At 39.2% G+C, this 18,167-nt stretch overlaps 1 protein-coding gene across 4 annotated transcripts in view; it reads left to right on the plus strand.

Moving 5' to 3' along the window:
* LOC306864149 (CREB-binding protein-like) overlaps positions 1-18,167 on the plus strand; it is an 84,249-nt gene that overhangs the window by 47,590 nt on the left and 18,492 nt on the right. For all 4 annotated transcript variants that reach the window (XM_079407891.1, XM_079407893.1, XM_079407892.1 and 1 more), the window contains exons 5-12: positions 1,166-1,279; positions 2,648-2,881; positions 3,396-3,483; positions 3,828-3,962; positions 4,036-4,153; positions 4,269-4,437; positions 4,536-4,598; positions 18,007-18,131. In XM_079407891.1, coding sequence (XP_079264017.1) covers positions 1,166-1,279; positions 2,648-2,881; positions 3,396-3,483; positions 3,828-3,962; positions 4,036-4,153; positions 4,269-4,437; positions 4,536-4,598; positions 18,007-18,131 — 1,046 coding nt within the window. The remainder of the gene's footprint in view (positions 1-1,165; positions 1,280-2,647; positions 2,882-3,395; positions 3,484-3,827; positions 3,963-4,035; positions 4,154-4,268; positions 4,438-4,535; positions 4,599-18,006; positions 18,132-18,167) is intronic.

Raw genomic sequence — 18,167 nt, forward strand, 5'->3', positions numbered from 1 at the left:
TTGGCCGATGCCGAAACCGATATATTTCCTTTTGTTTGGAAATAACACCAACTCTCCTGTGCAGAAATTATAAGCAAAATATTTTTAATTTTGGTCAGTTTTTAACAAGAACTTATTAGAATAAAAAAAAAAAAAAAAGAGATATATATATTATAGTTTAACAGTACATTGAAGCTTTGAAAATAACTATAAATAAACTATATCGATCGCATTTTTTCCCCCAGAAAGATGCAGTTAACCCTAACATTTTATTTTAAGATTTAACATTTGTAGATGGTCTAAAACAGAAGTTGTAAATATTCTGAAAATCTTTTAGAGCTCATGATTTGTTTAAAAAATAAAACATTACACATTAATGAATAAATCAGCATATAAAATTATTTAATTTACAAGTGTCATGTTTGTGATCTTTTTTTTTCCATGTAAGCTATAGCTTCTGATCATTAAATAAAAACCTACTCATTATTTTATGACATCAATTGCTACTTTATTTAATCAGAAACACAGTCTTAATGTTATTTGTGTAGGCTATTTTACTTTTAATTTAATTAGAAGTAGGCCAACAGCGCCCCCTACAGATTAAAACTCCTTACCGAACAGGCGTTAGGACCTGGGGGAGGCTGTCACTGCTACCGCTGCACGTGCTATTACTGTTTAGTCTATTACACACCGAACACGTCATTCTGTACATGCTTTCACAGATTAAATGCAGCGATCCAAAACAGTTAATCTAATTGTCATTCAGACAAAACTTTGCTTCAAGAATGAGCCACACTGCTGACGTGATCTGATCACTAGCACACCCTGAGCACATGCGAGTAAACCAATTCCTCTTATCAACAAGACATATCAGCGTAATTTTTCATATCAGGCCAATGCCGATATTTACATTTAAAGCCATTATCGGCCGATTCCGATATCAGTCTGATAATATTGTGCATCCCTAATCAGAATGTCCAAAAGCGATTTCAAGATTCCAAGTTTTTGAAGAAAATACTTCCTTTCCCCAGTAACCAACCACCCTGTAACGTCCCCAGCAACCGTATAGTTGATCATTATTCCTCATTTTTATTCAGGTTTTTAATTCTTCAGGTTTTTTGGATTATTTTAAGTTTGTGATTGCTCAGTATTGTATTTTTAATGATTTTTTTCTCCGTTTCCTCAGTGGCTCACTGCGCCTCCTCTAGACAGATCATCTCGCACTGGAAGAACTGCACCCGGCACGACTGCCCTGTCTGTCTGCCCCTGAAAAACGCCAGCGACAAGAGAAACCAGCAGCGTAAGTCGTACTCATTTAAAATAAATCACCTGCACCGATACGTTCTCTCCATGAGCTTACTTTCCAAGTAGGATTTTGATCATATTTTTATAGATCAAGGTTATATTTCATGCCACTACATGGCAGCACTGCATATAAAACAATCAAACAAAAAAGATCCTTGCACTATCATGTGATTTTAATTGGTACAGTTAATGGCTGAATCTCACAAATAACTAAATATTCTGCATATAGTCTCTTATTAGGGCCATTGCAATTTGATCAATGCAAAAAAAAAAAGTGAAAATGAAAATGATCCTTTCTGCCCTGATACACAAAATTGACTATTTGAAAAGTATAAAAATATCTACATTAATAAAAAAAAAAAAATTAACTCTGGTTTGTTACTCTACTGATTATGTGTTTGCATTTCATGCTTTGAGATACGGGATACGTTCAGATGAGTGCTGCCACCTGTAGGTCGTGTGTGCAGCTCGGCTGGGCTCTGAATGTAAAAGCATGAGACCAGCAGCGGATTCCGGCAGGCAGCGGGACTGTAATCTGACACTGAGGGGGAGGGGCTCCACCCCTGGTTTTTCACAGGGGGCGGGGCCCACAGAGCTCCTGCTCTCTGATTGGACAGCAGATCACTGACTCGTTTAAATCCCCCTGTAGTGGCAACAGAAGCACGCTCTCTCAGTGTCTCTTGCAGTTCTGTTCTCTGCCGCTGTTCAAAGTGCTCTGTCTTTGCAAAATGGCTATTCCACTTCAATCACTTCTGTTTCCAGATCAAGTGGAATTACTGCAAGACTGAAATTATTCCGAATAGAAATAATTCTTGATTTTTTTTAAAAAAAAATTTTTATTTTGTTTCAAGGTAAGACAACCCAGATGACTAGGATAAATTAACTGATAGATATCACCGTACTTCACCTGTTGATTGGTTACATTAAGATTTGTAGACTTTTTTTTAGTATTGCATATTTCCTTAAATGTTATGTTTAATTTTCTAATTGTTTATGCACTAATTTTGCATACACTTCCAGAACAGAAATCTAAACAATGGATAAAGCCAGTTTGAAAGTTTTTATTTAGTGGACAAATGAAAGTTGAAGCTGAAGGGTTTTCGGATATCTCTCTTTATCAACAGTCAGATAAAACCATTTTTTTTCCAAAGAAATATATATAAAATTCACTTGATTTACATATTTTATTCCAACATGGAGAAAAATTTGTTTTATCTGACTGTTGATAGAGATGTCCGAAATCCCTTCTGCTTCAACTTTCATTTGTGTGTATATAAAAAAAATCTCTCTGTGAAAACTTTTGGAATATTTGAATAAAAGTAGTTTGATTTGATTCAAAAAACGTGGTTTCTTCTATTTGCAGCCCTGCTGAGCTCTCCTAACACTGGCATGCAGGCTCCGCTGGGCTCTGTGGGCACGAGTCAACCCGCTGTGCCTGCCATCAGCAGCGGCACTCACATAGACCCCAGCTCTATGCAGCGGGCGTACGCAGCACTCGGCCTCCCGTACGGTAACCAGCCTGCTGCGCAGACGCAGGTCGCAGGACAACAGCCCACGCAGACCCAGCAGCAGCAGATGCGCTCCATGCCTGCACTAGGTATCAACTTCAATTCGCAAGGAAATGTAAAAAGTGGTTTTTGAGGAAAAGCTGAATATTTATTGCGAACAATACAACGTTCCATGTTCATTTTTAACCTTGAAAGCTGCTGTCATTCTGTAACTTCATCTTGCATCGTATTGATTACTGTGAACCATTTACTAAATATACACACAAGTGCATTAGAATGTCTATTGAATAATTATATGTACTAAATGCAATTTATCAAATATCTTCAAACATGCCCACAAGTGCATCAGAATATTTAATGCGTAATTACGTTCAATGCAATTTATCAAATATCTTTAAGCATGTACAAGTGCATTAGAATCTTTATTGCGTAATTAAATTTGATAAATGCATGGTTAAAGATCAAAATTGACATCAAGGGCATCACGGTCTATAAATGATAGATTTTTATTGTATCTGCTGTCAGTTTGCATTGAAATGCCATGCTGTTCCTCATATTGTGTATCCGTGTGTAACCCATTAATGTTTCCCACAATGTCTTCAGGCACTAACCAGATGAACATCGGTGGTAACGGTGTGGCCGATCAGACGAACCTTCACTCTGATTCCTCTCTCCCCTCATCCCTCAACAAGTGAGTCTCTTCACCTTCACCCCTCACCTTTAACCTCTCACAGACACTGCAGAGCAGGAAATGTTCATCTGTAGAGTCCAGCAATGTAAGAGAGCAAACAATGTCATTGTAGAATGATATTACAGCACTTCTGTAGCAATAAGCGGTTGAATGTCAAAATCTGAGATGATAAAAGGGGAAAATATTTTAAAAACTGTCAAAGGACTACATTGAAACAAATATTTATTTTATTTTTGGCCTGATTTTGAGCGAAATGTCATCACATCAGTGCGTTCCTTGATTTTTGTTTGAAGAATGCAAGTTTTTGGGAAGGAAAAACTAATGTTGTTATCCTGCTCCCACAGTCAGATGATGCCAGACGGGTCGAACATGGGCACGGGGAACCTGCCCACAGCTGCGCCGCTGTCAATGCCTGGCATGAAGAAGCCCTGGCACGAGCACGTCACTCAGGACTTGAGGAATCACCTAGTGCACAAGCTGTGAGTTGAAGTCATCATGTTTCAAATTCATGATTTGTCAAGGGCAGTTCTCTTAACCCTTTGTTCTCCACAGAGTTCAAGCCATATTCCCGACCCCAGACCCTGCAGCACTGAAGGACAGACGCATGGAGAACTTGGTCGCTTACGCACGTAAGGTGGAAGGGGACATGTACGAGTCTGCCAACAGCAGGGTAAAGCACACAAACTTTCTTGCTATGCCTCAACCTTCTTTCAGGATGGAGTTTTGTGACTGTAAGAAGGCACCAGGTGACTCATGTTTTATATCTCTTAATATCTTGTGTCCAGGATGAGTATTACCACTTTCTGGCTGAGAAGATATATAAGATCCAGAAGGAGCTGGAGGAGAAGAGAAAGTCCAGGCTGTCGAAGCCCCAAATGGGCGCTCAGGGTCCTCAGCAGCCTGGACTTCCCCAACCCAACACTATGGGACCTGGACAAGCCATCCGGCCTCCGAGTTAGTGGCTTTGTTTTTTAATGCTTTGATCTTCTGGTTGTTAGATTTCCCTGGCTGCTCTCTTGATTAGCTGCTCAAAATATGCCTTATTTCCTCAGATGGGCCTGTTCCTATGTCCAATGTGCCAAATCAGTTGTTGACCCGGATGCAGGTCCCTCAAGGTATGGTTTTTCATTCTGTGTGTATGTAAAAAAAAAAAATATATATATATATGTATATATATATGTATATATATATATATATATATATATATATATATATATATATATATATATACTTACTTACTTACTTTACTTTTGTCATTTAGCAGACACTTTTGTCCAAAGCGACTTACAAATAAGAAAAAGTAACTAAAACTAAAAAGTTACAACTCTATAAATACTATCTACCCACATATTTAAGAAAATAAAGAAATTAAATAAAATTGACACATGCATATAACAACATTTCAATAATAAACATATCAATGAAAAAATTAAATAAAAAGAGATACTACTATCCCTTGCCGGTGTCCCTGCCCGGTGGAGTCGCATATATTATATGTGTATATATATATATATATATATATATATATATATATATATATATATATATATATATATATATATATATATATATATATATATATATATATATATATATATATATATATATATATTTTCCATGGTCTGTCTGAACACTCGATTCTGATTGGCTGGCAGGTGTTGATTAAATTCGTTTAACTGCACAGGTAGTTCCAGGTCAGTTTAATCACAGTTCCATATTAATGCGCTGCTTTAATTGATGCACACTAACCAACACACATCACTCACTCGCATGCACACACACACATGGAGAGAGAGCGAGAGAGGTCGGAGATCGCAGATTGTGCTGCACACACACACAAACTTGTCAACGCCGCCTCGCAAGTTTTCGCTACATTATATTCCTCAGCAACGAGGTGATAAAATCACTGTTTTTGAAGTAATTGTTTGTAGAGAGAGATGCACAGATGCAGCAAGCAGGTAACTTACACACAACTGTCATCTCTCTCTCTCTCTCTCTCTCTCTCAATCGACAATTATTTGAAATACATGCTATAATTCATTCAAATAAATGTGGTCTTACTGCACTATTTCATCTCTGTATCTGATTTGAAGCTGGCAAAATGGTAGCGTTAACGAGCCGTAACTGATGAAAATAACCGTAATTTTTACCCTGTCGGTCAAATATTGCGCTGCAAAGAGCAATATAAGTTTTAACTTGTCTATATCTTGGCAGATGACCATGGAATAAGCTGGATAATCAACGGCTAGCCGTGCATTAAAGGATTTTAATGCACTTCGTGGAGGCAACCACCCTCCACTTCGCATCAGGCGGTACTTTGCCTCCACGTCGTGCATTAAAATCCTTTAATAGTCTCTATTAAATGCAATTTCTATCAATTTTACCTACTGTATAATTGAAAGCCATTATTTTTTTACATGTAATAGGCTCTGAAATATTAAGTGATTTTAAAACAATCTTCACATAAACTCCCTGCTAAAAAAAACAATAGAAGCCCAATAGAAACCATCAAATTCCAATAGTTTCCATTAAAATACCATTATAAGACATTTACCTTTTTTCAGTAAAACCATTACAAAATTCCTTTTTGTAGTGTGTTTTGGGCATTTTTACAATAGGATTTAACATTCCACCCATAGAATCCATCACATACCAGTAGACACCATTATAGTCTCCATTAAAACCAATACAATTCCCATTATAACCATTAAATCCATTGCATTTTCTATTGTTTTTTTCAGCAGGGCTATAAATTGTATATGCATAAACTATACAGATTAATCTTTATTCGGCTACAAAAGTTAATTAGCAACTAGAGCAGTCTTGTGATTTCTCTTTTTTTTTTTTTTTTTTTTTTTTTTTTTTTGGGGATTTACATCAGTGACCGACTTCAGCAGGTTTCACTTTAAAACCTGATGCACATGACACGGATCTGACACATATCCTATTTTCTCCAAACTCTTTATGGTCATTTAAGACTTTATAGCTCATTAAGACTACGTTTACGAGGTAACTAGCCAAAACCGCGTATTTTGAAATAACTGTGTTTTTGTCCGTTGAAGCGCTACTGGTGCGCTGTCTGAAGCAGAATGTCTTTCAGCAGAACGCGCAGCCTTTCAAACTATAGCCTACTTCACTGCACCGTTTAGGCAGCGTACCCCAGGTATGTGTCGCCCCATTCTCAGGTTATGAAGAATAAAGAAGAGGAAAGTTAATCTTCCGAAATGCAGTAATCTCTTCTCAGGCAAAAGTTATTAGAACCGTGTCTATTCAATTCAAGTTTTCAATTCAAGTTTATTTGTATAGCGCATTTTACGATACAAATCTTTGCGAAGCAGCTCTACGGGAAGTTTCCACAATATATTTATATATTGTAGAACCTTAATATATTTAACTTATGGCAAAATTTGGTAATTCCGTATGTTGTCTGAGCATTGGCATCCTCTGAGGTCCTCTGAGTGGTTGGCATTATCTTTTCTCAGGTGTTCGGTCATCTCAGATCATTTAAGGGTTGGATCCAGACTGAAGCTTCTGTAATTCCTAGTTACCACGAGATGTTAATCCCGTGGCAGAAACAGAGAAACAAATAGAGACATAATTAGCATAGCTGCTGTTCCATCTAAGCAAAAATTATTTGTTCAACCCAAGCTAAAGAATAATAATAATGTACATTTGATCAGATATAACTGCAGTACAAGATTATAAAATGCATTATGTGAATGCTTGGCTAAAGAGATGTGTCTTTAAACTAGATTTATACAGAGAGTGTATCTGAACACCGAACGTTATCAGGAAGGCTATTCCAGAATTTGGGAGCCAAATGTGAAAAAGCTCTACCTCCTTTAGTGGACTTTGCTATCCTAGGTACTACCAAAAGTCCAGAGTTTTGCGACCTTAGGGAGCGGGTTGGATTGTAGCGTGGTAGAAGACGAGTTAGGTACGCAGGAGCTAAACCATTTAGGGCCTTATAGGCAAGTAATAATATTTTGTAAATGATACAGAACTGAATAGGTAGCCAGTGCAGAGACTGTAAAATTGGGGTAATATGATCATATTTTCTTGACCTGGTAAGAACTCTAGCCGCTGCATTTTGGACTATCTTCTAGCTTGTTTATTGAAGATGCAGGACAACCACCTAGCAGTGCATTACAATAGTCCAGTCTAAAGGTCATGAATGCATGAACTAGCTTTTCTACATCAGAAACAGGTAGCATGTTTCGAAGCTTGGCAATGTTTCTAAGATGGAAGAATGCTGTTTTTGTAACATGGGAAATATGATTTTCAAAGGACAAGTTGCTGTCTAATATAACACCCAGATTTTTGACTTTAGAGGATGTGACAGTACATCTGTCTAGTTGCAAATTGTAATCCAAGAGATTCTGTGTACTGTTTTTGGTCCAATAAGTAATATCTCTGTCTTATCTGAATTTAATAGGAGGAAATTATTGGTCATCCAATCTTTTAAATTTTTTACACAATCTATTAGCTTAGTTTAGAAGTTTCATCTGGTTTTGTTGAGATATATAGTTGAGTATCATCAGCATAACAATGAAAACTAATCCCGTATTTTCTAATAATATTACCAAGAGGCAACATGTATATTGAAAATAGCAGAGGACCTAGGACAGATCCTTGTGGTACTCCATACTTTACTGGTGATAATTGTGATGACTCTCCATTTTAAATGAACAAAGTGGTAGCGATCAGACAGGTAGGATCTAAACTATCTTAAAGCCTGCCCTTGAATACCAGTATAGTTTTGTAATCAATCTGAGTATATCATGGTCTATAGCAGGGATGGGCAAACTTTTTGACTCGAGGGCCACATCAAGTTTTCCACATTAAGTGAGGGGCCGCATAATGTTCATGACAAATGAAGCTTTGATTTTTTTTTTTTTTTCTAAATTGACACTCACTTACTACTGTACTATGTATACTTGTACATACATGGCAGTTCTTTTCTTGTACCATCTCTACCTATTTTTATGAGCACTTTTATGACACACAGATAAGTTGCATTGGTGTACAAGTCGATTGATGTATAAGACACATTTTATAATTTCATTCAGAAATAATGTAAAATAAACTAACGTTTACAAACATTAGAAACATGTATTTATATTCACTACACTCCACAAAAAGTCCTGTAAATTTTGCAGTGTTCAGAATAGAAAAAAGAACGGAAATATAAGTAAAAAACAAACACAAATTATAGTGGCATTCACTATAAACATATTACAAATGCCCAGTCTAAATATTTAAAGCGAAACTGAAACTATCGGCGTGGTTGCTGGAAAATGCACAATACAAACTCAAAACAAACTCACTTGCATTTTCTCATTCATCACCAATCCTAATGTGCGCGCTTTGCAATTGACCTTGATTGCGTTATACAAGTCGCCTTGGAAATCGCTGCACATTTCAGATGAAAAAAAACGCAATTTATAATCCAGAAAACAGTACTATATCCATTTTCATAAAAATGTGTGTGGAAAACAGAAGAAGAAATCATATCTTTGCGAGATAAAATGACAAATTATTTCCATGTTTTCCCCACAAAATTACAGCACCTGTGAGCAGGAGGATAACACTGGCATTTGATTTGATTTTGGAAAGTCTTTTAAGCATTTTTAAAACAGTTACAGTACAAGGCATTTTTAAAAACAAATGAACACTTTCACATTTTTAAAACGTAACTTATTTACTATTGTGCCAGTTTTATAGTGTATATAGCTATTTTGACTTTTTATTTTGTATTTGCTTTGCGGCTTGAACGCGGCGTCCGTCAAAAGTAGACTAGGCGCCTCTCTTTGGCGAAGCCGCGCGGAGAGCCGCTTCTGAAACGTGCCGCGGATTGACTGGAGCGGCCGCGATCAGCTTCGGTGGCCGCATCGGAGCGGCGGGACAGTGTAAATCGGGGACTATATACTGCACTACAGGCTACAGCGCCATGCCATCTATTGGATTTTACTGATATTGCATATTGGAACAACTGCCTCACGGACTGGATGAAAACGCCCGTAGTTTGCCCACCTCTGCAGATTCGGATCATGTTTTTAAAAATCCCTCGCGGGCCGCCACAGGAGTGATAGCGGGCCGTAGTTTGGACACCCCTGGTCTATAGTGTCGAACGCAGCACTAAGATCAAGTACTACTAGCAATGAGATGCAGCCCTGGTCTGAAGCAAGAAGTCATTTGTAATTTTAACAAGTGCAGTTTCTGTACTATGGTGAGGCCTGAAACCTGACTGAAATTCTTCATAGAGATCTTTTTTTGCAAGTAGGAACACAATTGAGCAGACGCATCTTTTTCTAAAATTTGACAAACGGAAGATTTGAAATGGGTCTGTAATTTGCCATTAGAATCTAGTTTCTTAATAAGAGGCTTAATAACCGCCAGCTTAAATGGTTTTGGGACGTGACCTAAAGATAACAATGAGTTAATAATATTGAGAAGCGGTTCTTCTGCTGCAGGTAACAACTCTTTCAGTAGTTTAGTGGGTACAGGATCTAATAAACATGTTGTTGGTTTAGATGCACTGATAAGTTAGCTCTTCCTGTCCTATATTTGTAAAGCACTGCAGTTTTTCTTTGGGTGCGATGAATGAAGCTGAAATACTAGACGCAGTAGAATATACATTTGTTATTGTATTTCTGATGTTATCTATTTTATCAGTAAAGAAATTCATAAAGTCATTACTATTAACTGTGAGGGAATATTTAGATCGGGCGGCGTCTGTTTATTTATTAATCTAGCCACTGTGCTAAATAAGAACCTTGGATTGTTTTGATTATTATCTATGATTTTGCAGATATGCTCTGCCCTGGCAGCTTTTAGAGCCTGTCTATAGCTGGACATACTGTTTTTCCAGGCAATTCTAAAAACTTCCAAGTTAGTTTTTCTCCATTTGCGCTCAAGATTACGAGTTTCTTTCTTGAGAGAATGGGTATAACTGTTGTACCATGGCGCAGTATGTTTTTCTCTAACCTTTTTCAATTTGAGGGGTGCAGCTTCTAATGTATTAGAGAAGATAGTGCCCATGTTGCTAGTCATTTCGTCTAGTTCATGTGTATTTATGGGTACACAGAGCAGTTGAGATAAATCAGGCAGGTTACTTGTGAATCTGTCTTTGGTGGCTGGAACAATAGTTCTGCCCGGACGATAACGAGGAGCCATATAACTAATATCAGTAATACGCAGCAAGCACGATACAAGGAAATTATCAGTAACATCATCACTTTGAGGTACGATATCTATATCCGTAAGATCAATTCCATGCGATATAATTAAATCTAGCGTATGATTAAAACGATGAGTGGGCCCGGTGACGTTTTGCTTGACTCCAAAAGAGATTATTAGGTCAGTAAACGCAAGTCCTAACGCATCATTTGTATTATCAACGTGAATGTTAAAATCTCAGACAATTAGCAGTTTATCAACATTAACCAATAGATCTGAGAGGAAATCTGCAAATTCTTTTAGGAAATCTGTATATGGCCCTGGCGGTCTATACACAGTAGCCAGAGCAAGAGACAGGAGAGATTTATTTTGCATATCTAACAGTGTAACATTAAGCAGAAGTATTTTGAATGAGTTAAACCTCCTGTATCCTGTTTACTGAGTAACATTGAGAATATCACTATATATTGTTGCCACACCGCCGCCACGACCAGTCTGACGGGGCTCATGTTTATAACAGTAGCTTGGTGGAGTAGACTCATTTAGACCAAAATATTCATTTGGTTTAAGCCAGGTTTCAGTCAGGCAGAGTACATTAAAATTATTATCTGTGATCATTTCATTTACAATAACTGCTTTGGGTGCGAGTGATCTAATATTTAGGAGCCCAAGCTTTAAAAATTGTTTTTGTTCATTTATTTTGCGTTTTTCTGGTTTAATCACGATCAGATTTTTTCTAGATCCTGCATTAAATTTATATTTTGACCTCATTATTTGGGAAACAGACACAGTCTGTATAGATTGGACAACGCAAGTACTTCTATCTTTTAAGTGGGTAGAACAAAAGTCATCATAGCAGTTATTTGAGAATTGGCTTACAAGTCAGATGGAGCGTAGCGTCCTGGAGATGTTGTCCGACAGGAGTTCCGCTCCGACTCTGCTGGGGTGCAGGCCATCAGCACGGAAAAACCTAGGACGCTCCCAGAAAAGATTCCAATTATTAACAAAGAGCAGTTTCTCTTGGTGTCGTTAACCCCCGCGTGCAGCACGACAGCACCGATGCTCTCATCGCCCTTCAGGATCGCGGGTATCTGCGCAGAAACATCGAGAACACGAGCACTGGGGAAACAGTGAGTGTGCACTTTACCTTCAGCTAACGTAGCACGGACGTGCCAGACGATGGAGTCTCCGACAGTCACAGTGTCGCATTCCGTCACGTGGAGGGGAGCGAAGCGGTTCCGGGTGGAGATCTTGAAGGGCGGAGGGGGAGAGGTCGTCGCCCGGGGCCTGGCTCGCGTCTTCCGCTGATGGTGCTCCCAGGTTCCGTGGCATCCCGGCGCTGGTGTGAAGGACATCTGGGAAGATCGCGTCCTGGGTGCACAGGGTCTGTGCAGAGAAACACACGGTGTAGAGGTGGTGGGAGTGTTAGCAGCGTGCTGTATACTTACCCCGGACTTGTGAGCGTCAGCCCGGGATGTTTCCAGCGTGGCTCTCTGCTCTCTCAGCTGGGCCTGCTTCTCCACCAGGTCGCGGATCTGCTTCTCCATGGCTTCCAGCTCCAGCTGCACCGAATGCAGCTCGAACGTGTCCTCACCTGCACTCAAAGGTAGACACAAATCTGCCATTTAAGCAAGTAACAGTGAAACAATGGTAATGTGTGTGAATAAAGTATTAGCGGCAGCCAATGCTAACGGGCTATAAGCTAATAGCAGACTCGAGAAATCAAAATAAAACTAGTGATAACAAGGCGCTCTGATTGGTTTTGTTTTAGAATGCTATAGGGGATATATTCACACGTTATAGAAACAAAAATGATAGTGTATAAAATAGACGATAAAGAATCAAGTTGACGGAGCTCAAACTCAAAACACGCAGTCACAAATCAGCGCATGCGCAACCAGGGGACAGGCTGGCCATCGCACTGCTATTATTTGATTCGATCTTGTCACTTATGAACAGCTAATCATGATGAACTCGTCTTCGGAAAAGATTTTTATTCGCGTGTCAAAAACAGTGAATATTTTTAAAAACTGGCTGTTGTTTTCACTACATTGCATTGTAATATTTCGTAAAAGTTGTACCCGCCAACTGGCGACTGACACTGTTACATGTACTCGCCATTGCTGATTTTTACTCTCATTTGGCGCTTGGCGAGTGTTAATTTTAGGCCCTGTATATATGTATATGTATATACAGTGCCTTCCAAAAGTATTGGAACAGTAAGGCCAATTCCTTTATTTTTGTTGTAGACTGAAAACATTTGGGTGGGTTTGACATCAAAAGATGAATATGAGATGAGAGTAACATTTCAGCTTTTATTTACAGGTATTTTCATCTGGATCGGATACACAACTTAGAAGATAGCACCTTTTGTTTGAACCCACCCATTTTTCATGTTACCAAAAGTATTGGAACAGACCGAACTAAGAGATTAAAGTGAAAAAGTGTTAATATTTAGTTGCAAACCCTTTGCTTTCAATAACTGCATCAATCCTGTGACCCATTGACATCACCAAACTTTTCCATTCTTCTTTTGTGATGCTTTTCCAGGCTTTCACCGCAGCCTCTTTCAGTTTTGGGGGGTTACTCCCTTCAGTCTCTTCTTTAGCAGGTAAAATGCATACTCTACAGCAGGGGTTTTCAACCTTTTAGGACATGCGCGCCCCCAAGTTTGTCTAATTTCACTCGCGCCCCCCCAGCACCCCCCCGCCGCGCGAGCCCAAAGTGTGCGAACATCATTCACATATTGTTTGCTGCGATTCCAGTGCGTAGCATTAAGAAACATAAACATATAACCAGCTTACCTGATTCAGTGTGATGGCTGAGCCTGTTTCTGAGATAACAACATGCCAATCCATGGTTGGATTTCTGACATGACTAACCGCAAATCATTTTATACCATTTTCACTGTCGCCTAACAGCGAGAGTCAGATTGCCCCCTAGCGGATGGCTGAAGATTTGAAAGCTCGTATTCATAAATCTTCAAGGCAATGTCTCTGAATTAATTGATGCTCGCGCCCCCCTTGACAGGTGCTGGCGCCCCCTTGGGGGGGGGGGGGGGCGCCCCACAGGTTGAAAACCCCTGCTCTACAGGGTTTAAGTGTGGAGATTGACTTGGCCAGTCTAAAACCTTCCACTTCTTGCCCCTGATGAACTCCTTTGTTGTTTTGGCACTATGTTTTGGGACATTATCTTGCTGCATGATGAAGGATCTCCCAATCAGTTTGGTTGCATCTTTCTGTAAATTGTCAGACAAAATATTTCTGTAGACTTCTGAGTTAATTTTGCTGCTGCCATCATGTTACATCATTAATGAAGATTAATGAGCCTGTCCCAGAAGAAGCGATGAAAGCCCAAGCCATTACATTACTTGTGTAATATGTACTATAATGTACACCTGTGTACACTGTGTTTCAGATGAGATTGTATGCTTGGGATCATGAGCAGATCCTTTCTTTCTCCAAACTTTAGCCTTTCCATCACTTTGGTCCATAAAATCAGTCCATAAAACCTTTTTTTGATGCTCGTCTCCTATTCTTCTTGCTAATGAGTTGTTTGCATCTTCTGGTGTAGCCTTTGTACTTTTGTTCATGAAGTCTTCTGCGAACAGTAGATTGTGATACCTTCACTCCTGCCCTCTGGAGGTTGTTGCTGATGTCACTAACAGTTGTTTTAGGGTCTTTCTTTACAGCTGTCACAATGTTTCTGTCATCAACTGCAGATGTTTTCCTTGATCTACCCGTTTGAGGTGTTACTTGGTTACAGTGGTTTCGTTCTGCCTCAGGAGATTCCAAATGGTTGTACTTGCTATTGCCAATGTTTGTGAAATAGTTCGATTGATTTTTCATCTCCTCTCAGCTTCACAATTGCTCGTTTTTCACCCATAGACACACACACACGCATACATGCATACAAATATACATACAGTCAGGTCCATAAATATTGGGACATCGACACAATTCTAACATTTTTGGCTCTATACACCACCACAATGGATTTCAAATGAAACGAACAAGATGTGCTTTAACTGCAGACTGTCAGCTTTAATTTGAGGGTATTTACATCCAAATCAGGTGAACGGTGTAGGAATTACAACAGTTTGCATGCGTGCCTCCCACTTGTTAAGGGACCAAAACTAATGGGACAGAATAATAATCATAAATCAAACTTTCACTTTTTAATACTTGGTTGCAAATCCTTTGCAGTCAATTACAGCCTGAAGTCTGGAACGCATAGACATCACCAGACGCTGGGTTTCATCCCTGGTGATGCTCTGCCAGGCCTCTACTGCAACAGTCTTCAGTTCCTGCTTGTTCTTGGGGCATTTTCCCTTCAGTTGTGTCTTCAGCAAGTGAAATGCATGCTCAATCGGATTCAGGTCAGGTGATTGACTTGGCCATTGCATAACAGTCCACTTCTTTCCCTTCAAAAACTCTTTGGCTGCTTTTGCAGTATGCTTTGGGTCATTGTCCATCTGCACTGTGAAGCGCCGTCCAGTGAGTTCTGAAGCATTTGGCTGAATATGAGCAGATAATATTGCCCGAAACACTTCAGAATTCATCCTGCTGCTTTTGTCAGCAGTCACATCATCAATAAATACAAGAGAACCAGTTCCACTGGCAGCCATACATGCCCACGCCATGACACTACCACCACCATGCTTCACTGATGAGGTGGTATGCTTAGGATCATGAGCAGTTCCTTTCCTTCTCCATACTCTTCTCTTCCCATCACTCTGGTACAAGTTGATCTTGGTCTCATCTGTCCATAGGATGTTATTCCAGAACTGTGAAGGCTTTTTTAGATGTCGTTTGGCAAACTCTAATCTGGCCTTCCTGTTTTTGAGGCTCACCAATGGTTTACATCTTGTGGTGAACCCTCTGTATTCACTCTGGTGAAGTCTTCTCTTGATAGTTGACTTTGACACACATACACCTACCTCCTGGAGAGTGTTCTTGATCTGGCCAACTGTTGGGAAGGGTGTTTTCTTCACCAGGGAAATAATTATTCTGTCATCCACCACAGTTGTTTTCCGTGATCTTCCGGGTCTTTGGTGTTGCTGAGCTCACCGGTGCGTTCCTTCTTTTTAAGAATGTTCCAAACAGTTGTTTTGGCCACGCCTAATGTTTTTGCTATCTCTCTGATGGGTTTGTTTTGTTTGTCAGCCTAATGATGGCTTGCTTCACTGATAGTGACAGCTCTTTGGATCTCATCTTGACAGTTGACAGCAACAGATTCCAAATGCAAATAGCACACTTGAAATGAACTCTGGACCTTTTATCTGCTCATTGTAATTGGGATAATGAGGGAATAACACACACCTGGCCATGGAACAGCTGAGAAGCCAGTTGTCCCATTACTTTTGGTCCCTTAACAAGTGGGAGGCACATATGCAAACTGTTGTAATTCCTACACCGTTCACCCGATTTGGATGTAAATACCCTCAAATTAAAGCTGACAGTCTGCAGTTAAAGCACATCTTGTTCGTTTCATTTTAAATCCATTGTGGTGGTGTATAGAGCCAAAAATGTTACAATTGTGTCGATGTCCCAATATTTATGGACCTGACTGTATATACACACTGCCGTTCAAAAGTTTGAGGTTAAAGGGGTTATATGATGCGATTACAAGTTTTCCTTTCTCTTTGGAGTGTTACAAGCTGTTTGTGCATAGATAAGATCCCTGAAATTGCAAAGACTAAAGTCTCAAAACCAAAGAGATATTCTTTATAAAAGTTAAGACTCTGCCACGCCCCCCAAAAATGGCTCATTTAAACACGCCCCGACATGTCTGCGTCACGGTGTGGGAAGATTTGCAAAACACCGTCCAAATGTATACGCAGTGAAAGGCGGCGTAACTTTTATTTCTCGCTGTTGTATTGTTGCTGCTGCCGGCACCATGTTGTGGAGACGCTGTTTCTCATTGTGAAAGCGAAAGATCTTTGTTTGGGCTTCCAAAAGAGGACACAACTAGAAATCAGTGGTTAATTTGTATTTACAAACACTGTTCCAGAACAGTACAACGCAATTATTAGAGTGTGTGCAGTGCATTTTACGGAGGACTATTTCCTGAACCTGGAATAGTAGCCTACAATGCTGGCTTGCACAAAGGCTGTTTCCATAAAGTGGGGCAATTCCAACTTTGCAAGGACAGTCTGGCGCTTCTGACTCACAGCCTGTAAGTACGTTTCTGCTACTGACTGTTTAAACGCGAGTTTTGAGCAGTGTAGAGTAGTGCTTGTTTGTCGTTTCTCTGATCACAAATGCAGACATGGTAATGTTTACATAAAAAGACCATATGAGTAATTATAATCAGTAATTATGTCCCCACTGGGTGCAACAAATGCCTCGTTTATAATGGGTTTTGCTTTTGTGTCGTCGCGCCGGGACAAGGCATTGCAATACGGTAAGGGGGGGGCGGGTAACATTTCCGTCTCATGCTTGAGGTATTCGGCCAATCACAACGCACTGGATAGCTGGCCAATCAGAGCACGCCTGGCTTCTCAGAACGATGAGCTTTGTAAAGATCGGCGCGTTTCAGAAAGGCGGGGCATAGAGGAGCAACACTGTATGTTTTGTGGAAAATGTGTTTTTTTAACCTTAAACCGCATAAACACATTGCATTACACCAAATACACAAAATAATGTTCTTTTTAGCAACGTCAGACCCCTTTAAGTTTTTTAGAAGTATCTAATGCTCACCAAGGCTCTATTTATTTTAAATAAAACTACAGTAAAAACAGCAATATTATGAAATGCAGTTTAAAATAACTGTTTCTATTTGAATGTATTTTAAAATGTAATTTATTTCTGTAATACAATGTTGAATTTTCAGCATCATTACTCCATCACTACTCACTGACTTTAACAGTAGTGTACATACTTCTATATCATATGTGATTCCTTTTTGGCAGAATGTAATAACTTCATCTCTGAAAACAGCAGCCTTTTGGCCATGCATTTGAGGTCAACCTTAATTGAATCATTTTTGGCAATATTGGCAAAAACCAATTATTTGCACTCTGAAATGTCATATTACAGAATTGAAATAGATTGTGGATGCTGTTTTATGTTGACTTGAGTAGGATAAAAGCAGTTGGGCAGGTCATACTGGTAGCACAGGAATTACCCAAAAGCTTCAATCTCCCATTGAACGGAAAACTCTTTAGCTGTTTTATATATATATATATATATATATATATATATATATATATATATATATATATATATATATATATATATATATATATATATATATATATATATATATATATATATATATATATATATATATATATATATATATATATATATTTTTTTTTTTTTTTTTAATCATGCTCTTCAGGGATGGGCCAGTTCAACCCTGTGACCATGCAGAACGTGCAGATGTCTCAGTCACCGGTGGGAGCTCCTCGGGCTGTGTCCCCTATGACTCACCCCCCTCAGATGGGCATGGGTACCGTTCCAGTGGTGAGCAGCATGAAGTGATTCCAGTTTGGGAATTTT

This window comes from Barbus barbus, assembly GCF_936440315.1.
Source record: "Barbus barbus genome assembly, chromosome: 4".
Taxonomy (NCBI): Eukaryota; Metazoa; Chordata; class Actinopteri; order Cypriniformes; family Cyprinidae; genus Barbus; species Barbus barbus.